Raw genomic sequence first — 26,078 nt, forward strand, 5'->3', positions numbered from 1 at the left:
CAAGAATCCGGAGAGGATTATCAAGGCTGCTGCTGAGGAGGAAAGAGGAAATGGGGAAGGCAAAGGCTCCCAGCGCCACCAACATTCATACCAGAGACCTTCTCCCGACTTGGGAATGTGCTGCTTCGCTCCAGCCCCATCCTGACAACACACTGATCACACTAAGATTCACAGTGAACGGAAAATATTAAAGGAGCCCACTTCCTGCTGTGCAAAACTGGTCTGGTTCTCAGGGCATACTAATTCCTCAACCTAAACTCTTCATTTCCAATCCTTTGACCCTGAGTCCAGAGAATTATTCCTCGCAGGGCGCTCCCCCTAATTATAGGATGGCACTACCACATTTTAATTGGAACTGTCAAAACCACCCACAAGGCACTGAACTCCTAGGAGAAAGCTCTTATTTTCTTTCACTGTCCCCTGAAGCTGTAAATCTTACCATGCCTTTGAAATGTAAACACCCCAGGAGGTAACTAAAACTGCCCAGCATCTTTTGCAGAAAGAACAGAAAGAGAAAGAGAGAGATGACACTGATTATTAGGCTTATCCAGTATGTTAAATTATATGCAAAGCACCTTCAAGTCAGTGATGACAAACTTTCTCAGGTCACAAGGTATAGGTGAACGTTAGTAAAATAAGTGTTCTAGAAATTACACGAAATTCCTAAAAATCTGCCATGCCCTGCTATCATGTAATCACCTATAATTCTAGTTATTACCCTGTTATGTTGTGTGCCACAGAAATAAATTTTCTGGGCAACTGCAATACAATGAACTCTCATCGGATCTTTAACCATGGCTGTTCTTATTTTTTTTTTTAAGATTTTATTTATTTATTTGACAGACAGAGATCACAAATAGGCAGAAAGGCAGGCAGAGAGAAAGAGCAGGAAGCAGGCTCCCCACGGAGCAGAAAGCCCGATGTGGGGCTTGACTGATCCCAGGACTCTGGGATCGTGACCTGAGCCTAAGGCAAAGGTTTTAACCCACTGAGCCACCCAAGTGCCCCAACCATGGCCATTCTTAAGTCTCTTGTCACTTACAGGCAGCTGTTTTACTCTGATCCGTTTGCAAAAGTGTTTCATCCTCAGAGGTATTCATGGAAAGGGCTCTGACAAGTACTCTAGAATACAGGTTTCTGGTAACTTTCACATTTTTTTTTTAAGATTTTATTTATTTATTTGACAGAGAGAGATCACAAGTAGACAGAGAGGCAGGCAGAGAGAGAGAGAGGAGGAAGCAGGCTCCCTGCTGAGCAGAGAGCCCGATGCGGGACTCGATCCCAGGACCCTGAGATCATGACCTGAGCCAAAGGCAGCGGCTTAACTCACTGAGCCACCCAGGCGCCCCTATTTTTTTTTAACATTTTTTTTTAAGATTTTATTTATTTATTTGACAGAGAGAGATCAGGTTTCTGGTAACTTTCAGATCAGTGCACTGAACTGGGTAAGAATTTACAGTGTTCTCTAAAGAAAAAACTGGATCCGGAAATCTACTAACCAAAGACAAAGAGCAAGAATTAATTATATCTGGCTGAGTGAACTGATAAAGATGATTATAATTTTTACGACTTTTGTTTAAAACACTGGGGTGCTCGCTTCGGCAGCACATATACTAAAATTGTTTAAAACACTGGGATGTTTTGGGTGCTTGGGTGGCTCAGTTGGTTAAGCAACTGCAGTCAGCTCAGATCATGATCCTGGAGTCCCAGGATCAAGTCCCGCATAGGGCTCCCAGCTCAGTGGGGAGTCTGCTTCTTCCTCTGACCTGCTCCTCTCTCGTGCTCTCTCTCTCACTCTCTCTCTTCAAATAAATAAAATCTCTTTTAAAAAATAAAATACTGGGATTTTTTAATCTTTTGTTTTCCCAGTATCAGGAAAGATCACTTCCTAGCAGGTGCAGGAACTTTGGGGTATTTTGAGGATCTTGAGAAGAGAGGAATTAACACAAGTCAATACATGTTGCAGGCCAAGTCCCACAGTGAAGTCCTAGACTTGGATTCCCAGCCGCAAGAGATTTTTGAAAGTTCAACCTGAGATTATGAAAAGTTCCAACAGAGCAGACTTAAGACATTCTAGGTGCCTGGGGGCTCAGGTCATGATCACAGGGTCCTGTGTTCGAGCCCTGAGCAGGGCTCCCCTGCTCATCGGGCAATCTGCTTGTCCTCTGCCCCTCCCCACCCCGCTCATGTGCTCGCTCTTGCTCCCTCTCTCAAATGAATAAAATATTTTAAGAAAGACATTCTAGGGGTGCCTGGGTAGCTCAGTGGGTTAAAGCCTCTGCCTTAGGCTCAGGTCATGATCCCAGGGTCCTGGGATCAAGCCCCACATCGGGCTTTCTGCTCCGTGGGGAGCCTGCTTCCTGCTTTCTCTCTGCCTGCCTCTCTGCCTATTTGTGATCTCTGTCTGTCAAATAAATAAATAAAATCTTTAAAGAAAAAAAAAAAAAAAAAGAATGGCTATGGTTAAAGATCCAATGAGAGTTCATTGTATTGCAGTTGCCCAGAAAATTTATTTCTGTGGCACACAACATCTACTCAGCAGGGAGCCTGCTTCCCCTCCCCACCCCCACCCCGCCTGCCTCTCTGTGTACTTGAGATCTCTGTCAAATAAATAAATAAAATCTTCTTTTTTAAAAAAAAGACATTCTATACAATCAATCACTATTCCTACTGCATTTATGTAAATATCAGACCAAATTTATTAAAACTAGACTTAATCTGCAAACAAATTAGTTTCACTATGATTACCTTTGATAGCAATGGGGGGGTGACTATACAGAGAAAAATTAAGTCATTAATAAACCTTTATAAATATTATAGATTCTAGTTATGCTCATGGTCTCTGAGATTTTGCTCTCTACCTATGAACTGAACTGGATGTTATATTCTTGTTTCCTCCAATATCTGGCTAAAACTCTCCAAACTAACGTTTCCTATTTTTTTCCCACTCAGCTGGAATTTTTTTGTCCACTCGGCTTGGAATCACTGAGAACTAAAACTGTCCTTTCCCCAAATGCACGCAAGTTAACGTGGGACAATTCGATATAAACTTGATGGAAGCCACTCCAATAGCTCATATGCGCCTGGTCAATATCCACACCAGTGCTGAGGGCTGGGCCACTCAGAAAGATCACAGAACATTCAAACTACAAAGCCAGACAATCTACCAGCCTGCCCCTGCCTGCCCTCACTCTCCATCTATAAAGACGCTTCGATCCCAACACCTACAGGCATCTTGACCGGCTGCCTCCAGAACTCAGAAACTGGAATTCGAATCTGCTCCAATATTAACCAGTTTTTCTTGTTTCCACAAAACTACTTCTTACTAAAACCTGCTGCAAATACTTGTACACCATGCAGGCCAAACTTTGGGAGCCCACCTGCATCACTGCCTCCTGAAATGTGACACAGACCACCTTTAACAGAACTGATCCATTCTCAGGAGTAAGAAGCTAGATCAACGAGCTAAGTCAAGAGCCATCTACCAACTCAGGCCGAGTTCAAACCTACTTACACCAGATGGCCCATGATGTTAAATAAAATATTCCACAATATTACCCAATTCATACAGATTTCCAGGGCCTGTGAGATCACTGACGGAGTTTTACTGTGAGACTCTTCAAGTTTGGGACGATGGCTATGGACTGGACTTCAGACTATCAGTGCCTGTTCAATCAGTGCAGAATTTGCTACTAGAATCCTACACAGAGCTGTATTTTCTGGGTTTGGAGAAACCCAACCTAACCAGGCAGTCAGTTAAGGTCCCCCGCAGTGAGTGCTGCGTGTGCATCACAGAACTGGATTGTAATGTAAGGCTGGCCAGTCTGGGGTTTTTGTCTTTTTTGTAATGCAAGTGCCTGACCCAAGCTTTGATTGCGGAGGCATTCACTTCAAAGGGGCACCCACTTCAAAGACTGTATCTAGAATAAACACATTGCCAGCCACATGACTAGATAAAGAGCCAAACCACCTCCTTTGTTTTAGAGATCTTGGTTGATTAAGATAACTGGCCATTCAGGCTACTTGTTTTTTCTCTTGTGATTTAAATTCCTGTTCTTAAGTTTTTAAATTCAACAATAATGAGGAGCCAGTCGACCCACAGACCCCATCACCGCCACCACCCCTACTCCCGATAAAATAAGAACACAAGCCTGTGTGCTGTCTCTCTCTACTGGAGACAAGGAAGTGGAGCCCTGGGTGTGCTGTCTAGTTTCTAGATCCTCTAAGTTCTACAAATAAATTTTTTTGTTCAAAGTTTACTGGTGGTTATTGCTAAAAGGAGTCTTGCAAGCATAACAGGAGCCACAAGGACCAGTCCAAATACAACAATTGGTACAAACAAGCTGAGACCAGCACAAATTATAGGTAAACAGGGAGGCCTGGCTGGCCTGGACGGTACAGCATGTTAACTCCTGATCTTGAGGTTTTTGAGTTCAAGTCCAATGTTGGGGGTAGAGTTTACTTTAAAAAACTACAACAACAACAACAACAACAACAAAACCAAAAACAAAACCACACAGGCAAATGGACATACAATCACTGGTAAATCCATAGGATGATATATTCTTCAGTTATAAAAAGAAATGAGATTACAAAGCCAACAACACAGGGAGAAAACTTGAAATCATATTCCTAAGCGAAAGATGCCAATGTGACAAGTATCTGGGAAAGATCAAAGTAAAAGACACGAAAAGATCTTAGTTGCCATGAATCAGGGAGCCCGTGTGATTTTTAGGACAATGAAAATATTCTATATATTACAGAAGTGATGAAAATATGTCTTTTCATATTAGCTGAAGACCCGAGATTGTATGAGTCAACCCTAATGTAAACCATATCCATGTTGGCGCATCAAATTTAACAAATGCACGAAAGTAATACAAGGCATAAAATAAACAAGAGGGGCGCCTGGCTGGTGAAAGATCACGTGACTCTTGATCCCAAGGTCATGAGTTCAACCCCCACGTTGGGTTTAGAGATTACTAAAAAAATTAACGTTTTTTTAAAATGCTCTTAAAAAAAAAAAAAAGTGTGAGTGTGTGTGTGTGTGAGAGAGAGAGACAGACAGACAGACAGAGACAGAGAGACCGTGTCCAGGCAGAAGAGTTATATGGGAAATCTCTGCACTTTTTTCTTTTTTTTTTTTTCTCTGCACTTTCTGATCAAGTTTTCTGTAAACATAACTGCTCTTTAAAAAGAAGTCAAGCCTGGGACGCCTGGGTGGCTCAGTTGGTTGGACGACTGCCTTCGGCTCAGGTCATGATCCTGGAGTCCCGGGATGGAGTCCCACATCGGGCTCCCAGCTCCACGGGGAGTCTGCTTCTCTCTCTGACCTTCTCCTCGTTCATGCTCTCTCTCACTGTCTCTCTCTCAAGTAGATAAATAAAATCTTTAAAAAAAAAAAAAAAAAGTCAAGCCTACAAGGCAGCAAAAAAAAAAAAAAAAAAAAGATGAAGACAGATGCTTTAACATTCATCCCTGATGACAGAAACAGAACATCTTTCATTTAATTAATCTGAACTCATTTCAATAACCCACTATGGGGGCATGTGGGTGGCTCAGTGGGTTAAAGCCTCTGCCTTCGGCTCAGGTCCCGATCCCAGGATGGGATCGAGCCCCACAGCGCCCCACATCGGGCTCTCTGCTCAGCAGGGAGCCTGCTTCCTCCTCTCTCTCAGCCTGCTTTTCTGCCTACTTGTGATCTCTGTCTGTCAAATAAATAAATAAAATCTTAAAAAAAAATAATAACCCACTCTGATGCTCTTTGAGGCCTGCATCCTGAGACTTGAAAGAGAAGGAACTTCCACTCAAAGCCTTGTTCTACAGCCCAGCTCCACAAACGCTGAGAAGACATGAAAAGCTGAGCGCCAACACATACAAGAGCGGTGCTGTGGTCCCTAAACTAGATGGAACTCCCACTGATTTTCACTCGGGTACGCCCAAGGAGCAACCCAGGGAGCCTAACGGTCAGGGAAAGGGGGGGCCCCCTCCAGCACCACGGTAACTCATCTTTTTTCACAATGTAGCCTGAGGCTACATAGCAATACACAAACTAAAAATGAAAAATGACTTAACACGTAAAGATGAACTGAACGGAAACAGGCACGGTGTTCTCCCATCTTGATGTTTACTTGGCTAAACAAATCACAAATTCTACTTGGTTTCCCTAATTTTCTAGCTTTCCTCATACCAAAATGGAGTATGTCTCTGAGAACTTAAGTCCATTCACCTCCAATCTTGAGGTTCTCTTGCTTAAACGGAACACAAATTCTACTTGGTTTCCCTACCGTTCTAGCTTTCTACCTTATCTCTCAATCAACTGACAGCCCAGGAGCCCAAGTGCTGAGGGAAACCAGAGCCAAAGCGCTGCGCTGTTGGATCAGGAAAGGAATCCAGGAAATAAACATGGGACTCAGCACAGAGGGGCAGCCCGCTTCCCCCAGGATAGAAGGGGAAGGCACGTTCAGAAGGTTCCACATTCTAGACTCATCTGGAGGGGACAAAAGCCCCAGAGTGGGTCAGTCCCTGGTGAGGCAGGGCTGGGGTACCTGAGCAGCCACAGGCATGAACCCTGGGAGCCCTGCACACCCTCCCCTCCCCAAGCTGAAATGGAACTGCTCCCTCCCTTCGGCTTCCATTCTCCCGAATGAGGAAACTCTCATCAGGATTCGGTTCAAGGTTCTCAGGCAAACAACTTCCCCATTCACTGATCCTTACCCAGAACACAGAACCCCAGACTCCCAGACTTTCTGGATATACCTAATTTATACTCAGAGCACACCTACATAGCTACAACTTCCGAAAGGCATCACAGCCTCATCACCCCACCTACCCACTGATCGCCAACCTCCGATGGGCGTGAGCAAACAGAACACCTGCAGGGAGAAGCAGAAGAGGGGGCGCGGGGTGGGGGGCGCGACAACTAGGCCTTCAAGCACTTGCCTTCGTAGTTTAAGGGGGTCTTCGTTTAAGGGGTACCTGATTGGCTCAGTCCGTAGAGCATGCAACCCTTGATCTTGGGGGTTGTAAGTTCAAGCCCCAGGGTAGGCACAACAAAAAAAAACCAGAATCTAATAAGGGGGGTCTTAGCTTAGAGACACCAACCTCAATTTCTGCTTCCCCCTGAAAGTGGCTTGGAAACCACTGATATTTTAAATCACATGAACCCACAGTTTGAAGAGTCCAGCAAAATCACTCAAACCCGGTGTTTATGTAGGAAAGAGAAGAAAACTGAAAGGCCCTCTGCTAGTTCAACAAGAACCCTCACAAGTAATTCTTGCATTCCTGGGGCGGGGGGAAAAGTGTTAATTATTATTTCCGTGGCAAGTAACTGCTCCAGGAACTTAAATCATACTTGAACACTTCAGGTCTGCAAATCTAGCCCCTGAAAATCCATTTCAACTCACCCAAAATAGATCTCAGAATATTACTAGCTACGCTGGGAGGGGGAAAATGGGGGGAAACAGAATTTTTAACACATGCAATGCAGTACAGGTGTTATTTTTCTGAAATTACCCCTCTCTCGGCTCTTTGGAAATACTTCACACCGTGTTTGAAGCTCTACTGAGTACACGAAGTTTTATACATTGAAAAACGAAGACTAAAATCAAGTGAATAAATCTTTTAAAGGCGACTTACTCAGAGAGGGGCAGCGCTGACCTGGAACTGTGCTGACAGGACAGAACACCCGGGAAAGTCTCAAGGAGGTACACCGCCACCCCAAGTACTTCCCACAGGATGTCTGTGCCCAGGAAAGATCCTGGGGGGAGAGGCACGAAGATTTCATACAAAAGCAGTTCCAGGTGATTATTCTCGGCGTTTCTCTCAAGTAAAGCATCCACACAGGAAAAACAAAATTAAAAAAAAAAAAAAAAAAAAACAGCTATTCACTGACTGTGGCTAAATAATGAACAAGTAAAATAGTGGGTCTGTTTGAAATACACCCATGGGATCGATGGTTGACAACGACACAGTGAACTGGGAAAGGGAAGCTGGCGTTAGGGAAGGCGGGAAGGAACTGGGAAAGTAGGTTTTATTGCCTGCCCAAGGGGCAGCGGGGCTAGGGGGACAGGGTCAGAGGGTTCAGACCCTTGCTTCCCAAACATTTGGAAGTTCAGGAGGAAACGGGCCCCCAGTGGGGGAAAAGAAGGGCCTGGGGACCCCAGAGACCACAGCGCCTCCCACGCACGAACGAGAACGAGTCACGACGGGTCCCCTGATGAGCCTCCCCGCGGTCACCGCACAACTGGAGGAGACGCGGCTGCCCTGACCATCCAGGGCCGAAGTCACCGCGCACAGAACGGGGCAGCCCGGACGCCAGGGTCCCCGCTGCTGGGCCGGCGCGGCGCGCCGCAGGGGACCGAGGTCCCAGGGGCGCCACCAAAGACTCGGGTCCGCAGACTCCGGAGATGACCGCGGGGGTCCCGCCACAGCCGGTTCCGACCGGTTCCAACCGGCCCCTCAGCGCCCGTCTCCTCACCCCACCAGGCACGCTCACCATCTCTCGGTTTCCTGGGTCCCCCGGCGGCCCCCCTGAAATACGGCGCACGGGAAAGCGCCCAGCACGAAAGAAACAGCAGCGGACCAACGTGGCACCTTTAAACACAGGCGACCCGCGATCCCCCAGGGAGACTGAAAGGAGCAGCGACGTCCGGGGTGGTTGCGGCGTGTCGCCCCACCCACCGCCTCGCCTCTGCCGCCTCTGATTGGACAGTTCGCAAGGCCTCGCCCCCTCACGCCTGAGTGACAGCGGGGCCGGAGGTTAGATGTCTGAGCCTAACGCCGGCCAGAAAGCGCTCGGTGGGCGAATGCGCGCCGGGAAACGTAGCGCTGCCAGTGGGTTTCTAAAACTCTCACCCTTTTCAGCAAACACAGACAGACGTGACTCTCCAGACGCAATGAGTCTCGCTCCATTTTGGTCTTTGAGTGTTGAACAGCCAGAGTCTGACATGGCACTTTTGGCATAAAGATGCCCAGGTAGATGCCCGGGTCGGACGTCCTTCCGGAACTTCGGTCAGATTCAGAAAAACATCATTGGAACCAAAACCAAAGCATCACTTCAGGTGAAAAGGGACTTCTGGGTTTAGAATGGGTTAAGATAAGAAAATGCTTCTGACGTGGAAAATAGAAGGCAGGGACTCTTTCTCAGCAGTGATCCAGTCACTCCCGGTGGTCATGATCCAACCCTTTCTGGTAATTACACGAGTTAATCCCATCTATAACCAGACCTACCAGAAAACTGCGTTTCATCAAAATAACAATCCCCCTGATGGGTGAGTCTATGGGATACTAGACGGAAATCTTCATTCTGACAATGATGGAATCAGAATCACTCTGCGACAGATCGCTCCCTCTCAGTTCTCGAGGACGTGGTCACTGTTAAGATCGTCTGAGTCAAACCAGGCCACCTACATCCCCCTCGACTGTGGCAGTGTCCCCACCCTGCACAGGGACCGAGAAGCCTCCCCGGAGCCACCTAACAGGTGGCAACTGTGGGGCAGAGCTAAGGAACCGTAACTGATCTCAGTGAAAAGGGACAAGGAGGGCCAGTTTTCAACCAGAGCTTCTCACACAAAGGGGACCCTGCAGGCAGTCGCATCCTCAGTCACCCATACGACAGAAGAAAAGTTATTCAGCTTCAAGAAGTGAGAGGTGGAGGGGGACCTGGATGGCTCAGTCAGTTAAACGGCTGCCCTCCAGTCAGGTTATGATTTCAGGGTCCAGGCAGGCATCAATCCCCATGCCCAGCGCCCCGCTCAGAGGAGAGCCTGCTTCTACCACACACACCCCCACCAACTCATGTTCTGTGTCAAATAAATAAATAAATAAAATCTTTTTAAAAATTGAGGGATGGAGGGGCGCCTGGGTGGCTCAGGTCGTGATCCCAGGGTTCTGGGATTGAGCCCTGCGTGGGGCTCTCTGCTCAGCAGGGAGCCTGCTTCCCCTCCCCCCCCCCCCCCCCCCCCCCCGCTTTCTGCCTGCCTCTCTGCCTACTTGTGATCTCTGTCTGTCAAATAAATAAATAAATAAATCTTTTAAAAAAGATTTTATTTATTTGACAGAATGAGTATAAGCAGGGGGAGTGGTAAGAAGAGGGAGAGGGAGAAGCAGGCTCCCTGCTGAGCAAGGAGCTCCATCCCAGGACCCTGGGATCAGGACCTGAGCAGAAGGTGGACGCATAACCGACTGAGCCACCCAGACACTGTTAATCCGCATCACCTGTTTCACCCACATCCATCCCCTGCTCCGCCCCTTTGGTAACCACCTGTTTTTTCTCTGTAGCTAAGGGTTTGATTTTGGTCTGTCTCCTTCTTCTTGTTTGTTCATTTGTTTTGTTTCTTAAATTCGACACAGGAGTAAAATCCTATGGTATTTGTCTTTCTCTGCTGCTTTATTTCGCCTAGCATCATACTCTCTAGCTCCATCCATATTGTTCCAAATGGGCAGATTTCTTTTTTTTTAATGGCTGAATAGTATTCCATTGTACATATATACCACATTTTTTAAAAAAAGATTTTATATAAATAAATAAACAAGATTTTATATATTTATTTGATGGAGAGAGAGAGAGCACGCACACATATGCACAAGCTAGGGGAGGGGCAGAGGGAGAGGGACACACAGACTCCCCACTGAGCGGGGAGCCTGATCCCGGACCCAGGGCTCATCCCAGGACCCTGAGCTTATGACCTGAGCTGAAGCCAGATACTTCCCCAACTGAACCCCCCCAGGGACCCCCCACATCTTTATCCCGTCACCTATCACTGACACCTGGGCTGCTTCCCTAACTTGGCTATCGTCAATAATGCTGCTATAAACATCAGGGTGCATATATCTTTTCGAATTAGTGTTTTTTGTACTCTTTGGGTAAATGCCCAGTAGTGAGCTAACTGGATCACAGGACCTATTTCTCATTTTTCAGGAAACCTCCATACTGTCTTCCACCATGGCTACACCAGTTTGCATTCCCACCAACGGCGCGTGAAGATTCCTTTCTCTCCACATCGTTCCCAGCACTTGTGTTTTCCCATGTTTCTGAGTCTCACCATTCTGGCAGGTGTGAGGTGACATCTCGTTGCAGTTTTGATTTGCATTTCCTGATGACAAATGATATTTAGCATCTTTTCATGTATCTATTGGCCATCTGTATGTCTTCCTTGGAGAAATGTCTGTTCCTGTATTCTGCCCCTTGTTAATTGGATTATTTGGTTGTTTGGTGTTGAGTTCTATAAATTTTTTTTAAGGTTTTTTTAAAGATTTCATTTATTTATTCGACAGAGATCAGAAGTAGATAGAGAAGCAGGCAGAGAGAGAGGGAGAGGCAGGCTCCCTGCCGAGCAGAGAGCCTGATGCGGGTCTCGATCCCAGGATCCCGGGACCATGACCTGAGCCGAAGGCAGAGGCTTCAACCCACGGAGCCACCTAGGCTCAACCCACTGAGCCACAGAGGCACCCTTTTTTTTTAGGATTTTATTTATTTTGGGGTACCTGGATGGCCCAGTCATTGGGTGTCTGCTTTCGGCTCAGGTCATGGTCCCGGGATCCTGGGATCGAGCCCCACATCGGGCTCCCTGCTCTGCTGGGAAGCCTGATTCTCCCTCTCCCTCTCCCCTGGCTTGTGTTCCCTCTCTCACTGTCTCTCCCTCTGTCAAATAAATAAATAAAATATTTTTTTCTAAGATTTTTTATTTGAGGGGCACCTAGGTGGCTCAGTGGGTTAAGGGCTCTGACTTCGGCTCAGGTCATGATCCCAGGGTCCTGGGATCGAACCCCGCATCGGGCCCTCTGCTCAGCAGGGAGCCTGCTTCCTCCTCTCTCTGCCTGCCTCTGCCTGCTTGTGATTTGTCTGTCAAATAAATAAATAAAATCTTAAAAAAAAAAAGGATTTTTTATTTGACAGAGAGAGAGAGAGCACAAGTAGGCAGATAGGCAGGCAGAGAGAGAGGGCGAAGTAGACTCCCTGCTGAGCAAAGAGCTCGATGCAGTGCTCGATCCCAGGACCCTGAGATCATGACCTGAGCCAAAGGCAGAGGCCCAACCCATAGAGCCACCCAGGCACCCCAATAAATAAAATATTTAAAAACAAAAACATTCCCTTAGGAACGCCTGGGTGGCTCAGTGATAGAGCTTGCTTCTTTTCCTCTCTCTCTGCCTGCCTCTCTGCCTACTTGTGATCTCTGTCAGATGAATAAATAAAATCTTTTTTTAAAAATTCCCTTAAAAAAATAAAGATTTTACTTATTTATTTGAGAGAGGAAAAAGAGAGAGCATGAGGGGCAGGGGAGTGGGAGGGCAGGCAGAGGGAGAGGGAGAAGCAGACTCCCCGCTGAGCAGAGAGCCTAATGTGGGACTTGTCCCAGGACCCTGGGATCATGACCTGAGCCGAACACAGATGCTTAGCCAACTGAGCCACCAGGTGCCCTAAATTCTTGATTTTAAGATTTTATTTACTTGAGAGAGAGCATGAGCCAGGAGAGCAGGGGTGGTTAGAGGAAGAGGAAGGGGGACAAGCCAACTCCAAGCTGAGTACAGAGCCCAGTCTCACGATCCTGAGATCATATCCTGAGCCCAAACCAGCAGTCAGATGCTCAACTGACTGAGCCACTCAGGTGCCCTGAGTTCTATAAATTCTTTATACCTTTTGGATACTAACCATTTATCAGATATATCTTCTCCCATTCAGTGGGTTATCTTTTGTTGCTGTGCACAAGCTTTTTATTTTGATGTAGTCCCAATTGTTTATTTTTGCTTTTATTTCCTTTGCCTCAGGAGACCTATGTAGGAAAATGTTGTTACGGCCAATGTCAGAGAAATTATTGCCTGAGCTTTCTTCTAGGCCTTTTATGGTTTCAGAAGATATTTCCATTTCAGGATCTGTTTTTCATCTCCCTTTCAGAACTATCTGGAAAACAATCATGTAGGAGCAGGTTTCTTGAAAGTCACGATTTCCTAATGTCAGGAACACCTCTGGGTTTTTTTTGGTTTTCTCTCCTAACTTCTCATCGCTGCCTCATAAAACACCCACCATGATAAGAATGTGCATTCACCAGAAAAGATGCATAAGTCTGGCTCCCCTTTCTCACACTGCCGAGCTTCAGAAGATGGTGCTGAGAAAGCCACATTTCATTTCTGTGCTCCTCTGCCCTACTTTCATTTGCAGGAATTGTACAGTTCCCGTAGTGGCCCCATCTGGACGGAGAGCGCTGATGCACTGCCCACAGATAGCCATGGATTGTTCTGCTTCTCACAGGTAGCAACAGGGACAGTCGGGTCCTGTCCTGAGGTCACATCATGGTGCTTTCAAAGGCCCTTTAATCAGTGTAGTTGGCATAACGGGATATGTTATCTTGAGGCTGTGTTTGGGAAGAGTGGGTGATTGTGTTGATCTCTCGTTATGGCAACATTTACTGCCAGAATGTACTAGAGTGCTGTTGCCTCCACCTGCACTGAGGAAAGTCCATGAAAACTCAAGACCCATCTATAAGACGATGTCCTAACCCAGAATAAAGAGCTCCCCTTATGAAACTCAAGGAGTTCTTTGATCATACGGAGATATTTTCTCTATGACCTTGAACTAGGCCCCTAATGGAATGGGTCACCCAAGGTTCAAAAGGCTGCTCTTGGCTCTGAACGAAAGACAAGGGAGCAGTTGATCCTTCTTGTAGTGGAAAATATGAACTATCTTTAAGTGGCAGAATATAGACATGCATTTTCCAAAAAACTGGTTCTTCATGGGTCTGTTAGAAATATTGACATGGTGTTTGAGGTAGTAGTGGGAGGGAGAAACAACCAAAGTGTTCTTTCTTTTTTTTAAAGATTTTATTTACTGATTTGAGAGATTGAGAGATGGGGGAGGGGCAGAGGGAGAAGCAGACTCTTTGCAGGGAGCAGGGAGTCTTATGAGGGATTTGATCCCAGGATTCTGGGATCATGACCCGAGCCGAAGGCAGACGCCTAACCGACTGAGCCACCCAGGCACCCCCTCAGCCAAATTGTTCTATCTTACAGGGAAGGCACAAATAACCAAAAGCGAGCAATCACAGCAGGTACTTGTGAAGGTTTCAAAGTATGGGAAGGTACCGCCCAAACAAGAAATCAAAATAGTCATCATTAAAGGCATTACCTCCCAGGAGTTTCACAGGCCAAGTGCACGCTTACCTGTCCAGGAACACTGACTCATCTACAGTGTAAAATGTCACAGACAACACTGAGAGACGTTTTGCTTCCTAATCTTAAGTCTATAGAGACAACCAGGACAAGGACAGTAAGAATGGTAACGGGAACACTCACACTAGTAATAGACACATTAGGGAGGCTTACTAAGTGTAAGACACTCCACTCACAGGTGGATCGGCTCATTACTCTTCATCTTCCCAGACTTCTTAGCAAGGAAGTACTACTAAGATCCCATCTGATGAGGGAGGAAAGGAAGACACAGCAGGGCAAGTGGCCAGTCTCACATCACAAAGGCCCTCAGTAGGGCTGCCCAGATTCAGCACCAGATGAAGCTTTGCCACTGAACACACTTCACTCTGATTGGGAAATTGGGACAAATGGTTCATTGCCTGGGGGGACTCCCTTGTGTGACCCAGAAACATCTTCATTTTTCCCCTCTAACCTTATTTAAAAATCCCCACTATGGAATTGATTTTGCTTGCCTCTGGTCAAAATCTGAGGACAGTGCCACAATAGTGTCAGTCACTTTTTGGTGCCCGGCTCTTGCGGTCACTTTGACACACTGTGTGCCAGGCAGCCAAGGACTCATCCAAGACATCCGGGAGCACAGCATGACGAGGAAGCGGTGTGTGGGCAGCCTCCCACTGAAAGGAGGAACCAAACCAAATCCCAGAGGTATTTACCGACATTCCAATGACTTATCAGAGCATTCATCTCAAACTTCATGTCAGAAAACACAATGACCAGCATGAAGAATAGCATGGAAGAAGCAATTATCATTGGAGGTGATGGTATTCTTTACTTAACAAACTAAAGATGAAATAACCAGAAATCTACTACCACTGATGGAGTTGGTCAGCTGAACATCGTGTAAATGCATATCGTACAGGGCGCTTGGGTGGCTCAGTGACTTAAAGCCTCTGCCGTCAGCTCAGGTCATGAACCCAGGGTCCTGCGATCAAGTCCCACATCCGGCTCTCTGCTCAGCATGGAGCCCGCTTCCTTCTCTCTCTGCCTGCCTCTCTGCCTACATGTGATCTCTGTCAAATAAATAAATAAAATCTTAAAAAATACATATCATATGCATACCATAGATTATTAGACTAAAAATCACGCCTTGCAAAATATATATAAAATTTGGAGGTCATGGTCGACACCATGTGCAGGATCTACATGGGGAAAAGTGTAGTGGTTCCTGATGAAGCCACAGAAGCATCACGTCCAAGTCGACTTTGGTGCGTGGAAGAGCCCTGAACTCAATGATGCCCATCTCCCTACCACAGCCACAGAACTTGAAGAATTTATTTCCAGTCGAATTTGCCTTTTTCTGCCTCATAAGCAAATAATTCTAAATGATATGTCTACAAGTAAATCCAAAGGGTAGTAAGGAAATTAGTGCAAATAAAGAAGTTCAAGTTTCATCAGATGCGCCAAGTACCAAAATAAGGAGAAATGATCATTGAACGGTATGTTGCCACCCCAGGAACTGAGCGGTTGTCTGTCATGGGACAGGAATGGGATTCTGCCCCTCGGGGATATCTGGCAATAGCTGGTGACACCTTTGGGGTTCATGACTTGGGAGGTGGTTGCGCTGCTGCAGACGTCAAGGGATCCTCAAGCACACAACACATGTTCCCTTTGACGAAGAACATTCTCTGATTTTTTTTTTTTTAAAGATTTTATTTATTTGACAGACAGAGATCACAAGTAGGCAGAGAGGCAGGCAGAGAGAGAGGGAGAAGCAGGCTCCCTGCTGAGCAGAAAGCCTGATGCAGGGCTCGATCCCGGCACCCTGGGATCATGATCTAAGCCGAAGGCAGAGACTTTAACCCACTGAGCCACCCAGGCGCCCCGAACATTCTCTGATTTAAAAAAGGTCAGTTGTGGGGCGCCTGGGTGGAGCAGGGTAAAGCCTCTGCCTTTGGCTCAGGTCATGATCCTGGAGTCCCAGGATCCAGTCTGCATCTGGCTTCCGGCTCAGCGGGGAGCCTGCCTCTCCCTCTGCCCCTCACCCTGCCCCTGTGCTCTCTCTCTCTCTCCTTCTCTCAAATAAATAAAAATCTTTAAAATAATTTTAAAAAGTATTTTTGTATGGTTTGGCAGGGAAAGTCATGGCATACAAAGGAAAAAAAATGTAGATAAAAGATAAATACAGGGGCACCTTAGTAGCTCATTGGTTAAGTATCTACCTTCTGCTCAGGTCATGATCTCAGGGTCCTGGGGTGGAGCCCCGTGTTGGGCTCCCTGCTCAGTAGGGAGCCTGCTTCTCCCTCTCCTCCCCACTCCTGCTCTCTGTCGCAATCTCTGTCTTTCTCTCTCTGAAATATAATCACAGTGCTGAACTAAAACTTTACAATGGGGTCATACCTTCTCCTGAAAACTTTTCTCCCTTTGTAAAACAGCCTTGATCTCCCTGAGTCCTGGTAGGAACAGTTCGTGACCACCATTGATCATATTAAAAACAAAAACAAACAACAACAACAAAAAAAAACCCAACACTTTAATGCCCATCACTGACTGAGTGTCATCTAGGCCACCAAACTATAAAACTGCATAAGAATGGCAGCATGGGGACACTTGGGTGGCTCAGTCCTTAAGGGTCTGCCTTCTGCTCAGGTCAAGATCCCAGGGTCAAGGGATCAACCCCCTCCACTGGCTCCTTGCTAGGAGGGGGGACGCCTGCTTCTCTCTCTCCCACTCCCCTTGCTTGTGTTCTGTCTCTCACATTCTCTGTCAAATAAATAAACAAAATCTTAAAAAGAATAGCAGCATGATATTTAAAATGGGGGAAAATAGACTGGGCCTGAGCATTTTGGGGAAAACAAACACTTTTTAAAAAGAATTTTTTAATTGAGGTATAATTGACATAGAACATTGTATTAGTGTAGAGGAAAAATGTCCTTTTATCTTTCAAAGTTCTTTCAGCTGTTCTAAGAATGAAATTGGTAGGAAACCAATTAAGAGAGGAAAAACGTCTTATGTTTGGAATAAAATAGAGACCTAAAGAAATGACCAAGGCAGGAAGTTTTTACACGTTTTAGACAACTAAGTCCATGAGGAATTGACAAGACAAAGAACACTTACGTTGGGGAGCTTCAGTTAGTAAGGAATTCTAAACAGAATCTGGGGTAGTAAATTGGTAAGAAGTAACAGGGTTTGCTTATATAGTTTTCTTGGCTCCAAATTCCCCATCTCTGGGGACTGAGACATAAGAATGTCTCTTTACCTCCTAGTGCAGGGAGGGTACCTTTCACCTGGAGGACTTACTTCCCCAAAGCTGGGGTCAGGCCATCCTTCCTCTGCAACAACTTCCTGCCCTAAGTCCCAATACTAGTTTCAGGTGTACAACACAATTATTCATTACTGGTATATATCGTGGAATGATCACTACAGTTAGTGGCTGTTAGGGTAGTTAACAGCCCTCACCACACAGTCATTTTTTCTTGTGATGAGTACTTTGAAGATTTACTTCTGGCAACTTTAAAATATACAGTACAGGGGCACCTGGGTGGCTCAGTGGGTTAAAGCCTCTGCCTTCGGCTCAGGTCATGGTCCCAGGGTCCTGGGATCAAGCCCCACATCAGGTTCTCTGCTCGGTGAGGAACCTGCTTCCTCCCCTCTCTCTCTGCCTGCCTCTCTGCCTGCTTGTAATCTCCATCAAGTAAATTAAAAAAAAAAAAAAAAAAAAAAAAAGCTGGTAAAATATGCAGTACAGGGGAACCTGCCTGGCTCAGTTGGGTAAAGCATATAACTCTTGATTCCGGGGTCGTGAGTTCCAGCCCCATGTTGGGTGTAGAGATTACTTATAAATAAAATCTTAAAATAAATGAATAAATAAAATATGCAGTACAGTATTATTTACTATAGTCATTATGTTGTACATCACATCCCCGTAACTTATTTATTTTAAAAAAATTTTTTTATTTATTTGAGAGAGCGAGAATGAGAATGAAAGCATGAGCCTGGAGAGGAAGAAGGAGTAGCAGACTCCTTGCCTAGCCAGGAGCCCGATCTGAGGGCTCCATGTGGGGCTCGATCCCAGGACCCTGAGATCATGATGTGAGCTGAAGGCAGAGGCCCACCCCACTGAACCACCCAGGCGCCCCTGACCTCAATTTTTGTTGCATTGTTTATTTTCATTTTGGGGGGGGTTCCATATATAAGTGAAATCCTACTGTATTTGACTTCCTCTGTCTTCTTTCACTAATAGCTGTGCCAGTCTCCCCTTATTGATAGTAATGCTATTGATTATAAATACCTGGGCCTCTCCCCTGGGCTCAGGTGCACTTCCCACAGACATTCCCCTTTCCAAACTGAGGACTGACTGGACTGAATCTTGTGGTTCTTAGTATAAGAAGTTGCAAGATACCCTTCATCAACGCTGATTTGGAAACTTGGAAGAAATAAAGGTTTATTATTTGCAAGGCCTGGAAGTTACACAGCACACCTGGGGCCACACAGCAAGGTCACCAGGAGAGCGAAAGAGAACGCAAACCAGGGAGTCTGCTTTTATGAGTTTGCGTGGGGGCCTAGGGTTTCTCTGGCTCACTCCTTACGGAAGAGTTGAAAATAAAAGAGCAGGAATTTAAAGCTCAGGAAGACAAAAGGCAAGTGCCCCCAAAGAGTTGGTTGCTGAAATCAACCAGGATCTCTAAAACAAAGGAGCCAGGGTTGGGGGGAGGCGTCCTGGTTCTTTATCTGCTTGCATGGTGGGCACTGTGTTTTCTTGGAAATACCGTCTTTGAAGTGGATGGCTTGGCAATCCAAACCTGAATCAGGCACTTGCATTACAAAAAAGAAAAAAACCAAAAACCTGTCCTTGCTTATACTACAACCCACTCTGTGACGCATGAGGGTATCAGAGTCAATGGTGAGGGTATTACCGGCTGATGGAGCTGATCCACTAAGAATCAGCGTTGGGACATCTTGTAACCCAGAAAGCATATGTCTCTATAGGATATAGGGCCACCTGGCTGGCTCAGTTGGTGGAGCAAGTGACTCTTGATCTCGGAGTTGTGAGTTCGGGCCTCATGCTGGGTACAGAGATTACTTAAAAATAAAAAATTTTGAAAAAAGAAAGAGAAAAAGAAAAAGGATTATCGTAGCAAATCCTATGATATTGAAGGCGACAATAGTCTGAAGTCCGGTTCCAGTCCTTGTGCCAAATTTGAAAGGTCCCACAACAAAACTGTCAGAAAACTTGGAGGCCCCAGGAATCTGTTCAAAGATTTCAGTGATATTGTGGACTATTTTAACATCTTGGGCCACCTGGAGAATGTAGGTTTGAACCTGTCCTGGGTTGGTAGATTGTTCCAGAGCTAACTGATCAGTCTCTTGGTCCAGAGAATGGTTCCGATAGGTTCAAAGTTGTGTCTCATTTCTGGAGGCGGTGATGCAGGGGGGCCCCCCCAAGGTTAGCGCTATACGGTGGGAGTAGTTGCATCAGGTTGGTAAGAGATATTTCTATGGAAATAAACAAACAAACAAAAGGTTAATGATTAATTTGCTAATGTGGCTCACAGGACTATGAGAAACATTGCCCTAAGACTTACTGTAAGAAGCTAGAACTCAGGACTAGCCAGATGGAAGAGATGCAGAGGGCAAGGTATGGAGAAAGGGACTTGAAGCTTCCGGGCCCTACAGTCTCCTCAAATCTCTGTGTTCACCAACCCGGAAGCTCTCCAAGCCCTGTCCTTTTGGGTTTTTATGACGTCTTCTCGACACAGGCCCAATTGATTAAATCATTGGCCTTTGGCTATAGATTCAACCCCCAGGTCCTCCCCCATCCCCGGAGGTCTGGGGCTGAGACAGAAAATTACAGCCCTCTACTCACGTGACCGTTTCCCCCGGCAACCAGCGCCAAGCTTAGGTAACTTAAGGGCTTTTCAAAAGTCATTCATTAACATAACAAGAGACACCTTTATTGCCTTAGCACAGGAAATTCCAAGGGATTTTAGGAGCCTCTTGCGAGGAACCAAAGACCAAATATATATTTCTACTTATAAATCACAATACCCCAAGTGTGAATTCTCAACATGACTCATCAGGGCTTATGATGACCTTTAACGCGGGGCCAAGGTCATGTTTCTCGAGTTTTGCCATTATAAGGTTCACTCTTGTTCCTGTGCCATATTGTATTCTTTGCAAGGTATCCAACGCAGAGGATACCACACACTCCAGGAAAGGAGGTTACACCTTACATCCTTCAGGAAGAATAAATCCCTACAATATTGGGAATTTTTCTGTATGGTTTATTCACTCATCCGCACTTCTGTTTCTAGCCCCTCACTGAATCAAGTGGATGGATCCAGGATACTTGTTTTATCCTTTGGATTGGAATGCAATATGATGGGACACCCGGGTGGCTCAGTTGGTTAAGCGTCTGCCTTCTGCTCAGGTCACGGTCCCAGGATCCTGGGATCCAGCCCCAGGCGGGCTCCCTGCTCAGCAGGGAGCCGGCTTCTCCCTCTTCCTCTGCCTGCCCATCCCCCCCAAATAAATAAATAAAATTAAAACTTTAAAAAAGAACCCAATATGACATTCTTTTCTTGCTCAAATTGTTCCAGCTCTGGCCTTTGGGAGCTCTCTCAGTTGGCTTCCAGTTTTATTTTATTTTTATTTACTTATTTTTAAAGATTTTATTTATTTATTTGACAGAGAGAGAGATCACAAGTAGGCAGAGAGGCAGGCAGGGGAGGGGGCGGGGGGGATAAGCAGGCTCCTGCTGAACAGAGAGCCTGATGCAGGGATCAATCTCACCACCTGAGACCATGACCTGAGCCAAACAAAGGCAGAGGCTTAACCCACTGAGCCACCCAGGCGCCCCTGGCTTCCAATTTTATAAGCTGTTCCAAGCTCATCTGCTGTATTTCCTTCCTACACTCAGCAATTTCTCTAAAAAGCCATGCTTCGGATGTAGGAAGAGACGTTAGGGTTTGAAGCTTACAGCCAAGAAAGAATTCTCGAGACATCTTTGGTGCAAAAAGGTGATTTTATTAAAGCACAGGGCCAGGATCCTTGGGCAGAAGGAGCCGCACGGGGTCACGAGGAGTGGCCCATTACATACTTTCAAGTTGGGAAAGGGTTCCAGATCTGTAAGTCTCTAAGGAATTTTGGGAGCACGGTTTCCAGGACCTTGAGGGGGCTAGCTCTTGTTGGAAAAAGGTCATTTTTATTACTGTCTAGTCAAACCTTAGTCATGAGACCCTTCAGGTGTTTATCAGTGGGCCACATGCTGGGGGGTGATTGCCAACACATGTCTTGGGGGGTTTAGAGATAAAGGAAAGTTCTAAAGGAATTTTTATACGTTAAAGTAGACTTACAGGATCCTAGGGGTTGGGCTAAGATTGCCTTTTGCCCTTAGCCAAGCATTAACATTGAGGCAGTTGAGTCCTTAGAGGAATGTCATTCTGCCTGTTTCAAGGACTTGTCAATCGGTTGTAGGTAGTATGGCAATTTGATTATTTCTCTTCTGCCTTTGCTTCCCACCTCAGTTCCGTTTTTGTTCCTTTTTTAACTGTGTTCAAATACACATAACATTCACCATCTTGGCTTCTTAGCAGCAGGATCAGGGATACCAGACCCAACCCCATTGCTGTGTGGCCACCAATACCATCTGTCCCCATAACCATTGTCATCTTGTACTTATTAAACTCTAACTCCCCTTTCTTCCCCACCCCCCAGCCCGGGCACCCACTATTTTACTTTTTGTTTCTGTGATTTTGACTAATGTAAGTCCCTCCTGTAAGTGGAATTAGACAGGGATGCCTGGGTGGCTCAGTTGGTTAAGTGTCTGCCTTAGGCTCATGTCATGATCCCAGGGTCCTGGGATGGAGCCCCACATCGGGCTCCTGCTCAGTGGGAAGCCTGCTTCTCTCTCTCCCACTCCCCCTGCTTGTGTTCCCTCTCTCGCTGTGTGTGTGCCTCTCTCTGTGTGTCAAATAAATATTTTTTTAAAAAAAGATTTTATTTATTTATTTAGAGAGGGCCCATGCAAGCAGGGGGAGAGGCAGGCGGAAAGGGAGAGAGAGACTGTCAAGGGAACTTTACACTGAGCGTCCAGCCTGCCTCTGGGCTCAGTGCCACCACCTGGTGGAGATCATGACCTTAACCAAAATTAAGAGTCAGGTGTTTAACCAACTGAGCCACCCAGGCACCCCCTCAATAAGATCTTTTTAAAAATTAGTAAAAAGTACAGTAATAGCAGTGGGTACCGAAGTGTGGGTACTAGGTGTGTTTTTGTGCCTCTGGTGTCATTTTCTCTAGATATCGTAAGGCTTGTAATTACCTAAATTTTGTTTTTCCCTCAATGAGGTATTTTCTGTGCTGTTTTTGCAATTTGAGAATGTAAAGGACACTTGTATTTATTTTTTTTTTAAGATTTTATTTATTTGATAGAGAGAGGGGGAGAGCACAAGCAGGGGGAGTGGCAGACAGAGGGAGGGGGAGAACCGGACTCCCCGCGGAGCAAGGAGTCTGAAGTTCATGACCGGAACAGAAGTCAGGTGGAAACGGAGAGGGAATGTCACGGGGACTGGGGCGCTGAGTCTGGAGCCTCACTGGGCTCAATCCCACCACCCAGGGATCATGACTTGAGTCGAAATCCAGCATCAGACGCTTAACCGACAGAGCCATCCAGGTGTCCTAGAGACCGCTTTTAGACAACAGGCTTGATCAATGGAAACTTGACCAAGGCACACGGGCCCAGAGTGACCCCTGGCTGGAGACACACAGGCTCATCAGTTGGGTCACCTCAAATTACCCATAGGCCCTAACAGCCCTAACCAAAGGGCTGCTTACAACCAGGCACAGTTCCCTAAAGAGGGAGAATCCCATGTCCCCATACCGCCTCCCCTTCCGCCTTTAGAAACGACCCCCACCCACTGCCTCCTGGCTGATAGCCTCTCCTCTGCTGTCCTGTTGCGTATTCCGTAAGCTTCTATCTCCTTTGCTCTGCCTCAGGTGAATTCTTGTCCCCGCCCACGCCGCCACCGGCTTCGATCCGATTGTCACCCCACATTTGGGGGTCCCCAGCCCATCAAGAGAGACACTACAAAGAAAGTTTCCATTTTTGTTCTAGTGCCTTTCTTTGTATTTACCCCTGAAACGCTTTTTCTGTTTCCTTATCTAACTGGTCGGCATCTGGTTAGCCGGTTTGGTTTTAGGTCCTTTAAATTCCCTTGGATTACCTCCACATCAAAACCCCAATCCCAGGGCGCCTGGGCGGCTCAGTGGGTTAAGCCTCTGCCTTCGGCTCAGGTCATGATCCCAGGGTCCTGGGATCTATCCCCACATGGGGCTCTCTGCTCAGCGGGGAGCCTGCTTCCCTTCCTCTCTCTGCCTACTTGTGATCTCTGTCTGTCAAATAAATAAATAAATAAAATCTTTTAAAAAAAAACAAAACCCATCCCCCTATGTTCCCTTTCCTCTCGCAGTTACATTATTTCTACCTTGTCAGAATGTGTAATGTTTGTGCATTCGTCTTCTGTCCCCACACTGGCAGGGGCCCAGGGCAGCCTGTCCCCAAATGTACCATGATTACATACTGCTTGTTTTGAACTGGAACTACTTGGGAAAGTGACAGTACAAGGTCACCCAGTCTCTCCTTTGTCCCCCCAAACAGGAAATAAATCTCCCATAGGAAAAAAAAAAATCTCCCTATATTCATAAGATATCCTTATCACCAAAAATGCAGACTTTAAGGGTAAAAAAAAGCCATAGAAACAAACCTTGTTTCTTTTTTCCTAATCTACCACCTGAGTCCAAATTCCACTTCGAATTCCCTTTTTTTTTTTTTTTTTTTTAAAGATTTTATTTATTGGGGCACCTGAGTGGCTCAGAGGGTTAAAGCCTCTGCCTTTGGCTCAGGTCATGATCTCAGGGTCCTGGGATCTAGCCCCACATCAGGCTCTCTGCTCAGCAGGGAGCTGAGCTTCCCCCACTCTCTGTCTCTCCGCCTGTCTGCCTCTCTGCACCCAACGTGGGACTCGAACTCACAACCTGGAGATCAAGAGCCACATGTTCTACAGACCGAGCCAGCCAGGCGCCCCTAGAATTCTTTACTAATCAACACTTCCAAATATCTGTTTTCTTTATTCTATCAATTCCTCACAAATGTATTGTGTCTTTGTCTGAAATGTATAAAACTGCCTGCATTTGTATTTTCTTCTGGTCCAATTTGATCTGGGTGTATACACACAATAAAACTGTTTTTTTTTTTTTTTCTCCCGTGAATGTGCTTGTGGCCATTTAATTCCTAAACCAGGTGAAAGAAGCTTGGAGGAAAGGACCTTTCTTCTTCCCCTACATACCCATGTTGGTTTTCATCGTAAATGTTTATGTATTTTAAGTGCCCACCACCCCTCCTTTGCTGTGGCTTCTGTGTTGTCACTTGTTAGAGGAGGAAAGACCTGATGGACCCCGACTCCTCTACCTTGTGGTTTGAAAGTCATTTTCCAGCAAGCTTGGTAGCTGAAGGAAGGCTGGGCTAGAGACAGAACTCTTTGTTCACAGAAGCCACCAGTGTTTTCAGAGCTTTGTAATGCAAAAGTGTCTAGCAACCCAATCTTTCCTGCATATTAATATTTCCCAGGGACATCTCACATTTACATAATCTTTTTCTTTCTTCTATCAGTACAAAAGAACCCATTAGAAGTGATCTAATGAAGTTCCTTCCAATGGAAAACATTCATCTAAGAATGTAAGGAGCGCAACTCCTACCTCGTAGTTAGAGGGTGACGTCCCCACGCTTTGGTTCCTGGGTCCAGGTTAGGGTGGCGAGTTTCCCACTTCCCAGCAGAGCCCAGGGCTTGGGAGGCCACAGGATTTTTCCAAGTACGAAATGAGTGCGGGTAGGGAAGTCGTGGGTGGAGGTCTCAACTCTGTCAACGAAGAGAAGATCGAACTGGAGCTAGAGGAATGACTGCATCTCCCGAGGTGACACTGAAGTGTCTGTGTTTGTAAACAAGCATCCCGGGTCCATAACCGGCCTGGAACATTACGTTTCTGTGCAACCTCCCTACAGAGGACCACTGCCGGCTCCCACTGTGCTTGGTAACCCCAGACCATCTGCCACACGCGGGGGTGGCTGGGTGGGGCTGGGGCAAGGTCGCAAACGGTGGGACCAGGATCCCAGGCGCTGCGGGTGGGTGGAGGACGTCCCTTGGCTGCGCCCCTACCTCCCGCCTCCCAGCGAATCGCGAGTCGCCTGCCCTTACGGACCCCAAGTTGCTCTGCCGGTCGCCCGTAGTGCTGGGATGTGCACAGGTCGTCGGAGACCTGGGAGGGACGCCGGGGGACCCAGGAAACCTAGAAATGGTGAACGCAGAACATGCTTCCTGGGGTGCCCAGAAGCCGGGGGAGGGGTTGATGGGCGGGTTTGAAACGGCCTGACCTGGCGGTGGCAGGACCCGATCTCCCGAGGGAGCCCCCCAGTCTGCAGAACGGAGTCCGCGGTGGCGCCGCTCGGACCTCAGTCCCCTCCGGCGCGGCGAGCGGGCTGGGCGGGCAGTCGGGACCCCAGCGTCCTCTCCCGTCCCTGCGCGTGGCCGCGTCTCCCCCAAAGTGCGGTGACCATGGGAAGGGTCGTCAGGGGACAGTTGTGACTCGGCCTCCGGGGTTGGTGTGTGGGAGGTGCTGTGGTCTGTGGGGTCCCCCATCTCTCCCCAAGGGGCACCCGTTTTTTCTTGAGTGTTCCAGATGTTTGGGAAGCAGAGGGTCAAATCCAGGACCCTGTCTCCCAGACTATCCTTTCCTCGGACTGGCAATAAATCCCTAAATTCCCAGATGTCTCCCCACCTTCCCAGGAGCCAGTTTCCCCTCTCGGATTCGTAGCATCAATTACTTGTCCTTCGTGGTGCAATTCAAACCGTCCCAATCTTTTGTTGATCATTTCCCCACAGTCA

At 46.7% G+C, this 26,078-nt stretch overlaps 1 protein-coding gene and 1 long non-coding RNA gene across 3 annotated transcripts in view; one reads left to right on the plus strand and one right to left on the minus strand.

Annotated features, from left to right (window-relative positions):
* The window catches only part of LOC116572743 (zinc finger protein 709-like), an 88,277-nt gene that overhangs the window by 16,809 nt on the left and 45,390 nt on the right, over positions 1-26,078 (minus strand). The window contains exon 1 of one of the 2 annotated variants that reach the window (XM_032312014.1): positions 8,498-8,669. The exons of the other annotated variant lie outside the window; for it this stretch is intronic. Coding sequence (XP_032167905.1) covers positions 8,498-8,500 — 3 coding nt within the window. The 5' untranslated portion in view covers positions 8,501-8,669. Of the gene's footprint in view, positions 1-8,497; positions 8,670-26,078 lie in introns of those variants that run through there. 2 annotated transcript variants of the gene reach the window in all.
* Positions 16,322-24,088, plus strand: LOC116572766. The gene is made up of 3 exons (XR_004278507.1): positions 16,322-16,397; positions 23,759-23,764; positions 24,071-24,088. It is a non-coding gene; the product is annotated as an uncharacterized LOC116572766 (long non-coding RNA).

The sequence above is a fragment of the Mustela erminea genome, chromosome 1, assembly GCF_009829155.1.
Source record: "Mustela erminea isolate mMusErm1 chromosome 1, mMusErm1.Pri, whole genome shotgun sequence".
Lineage (NCBI taxonomy): Eukaryota > Metazoa > Chordata > Mammalia > Carnivora > Mustelidae > Mustela > Mustela erminea.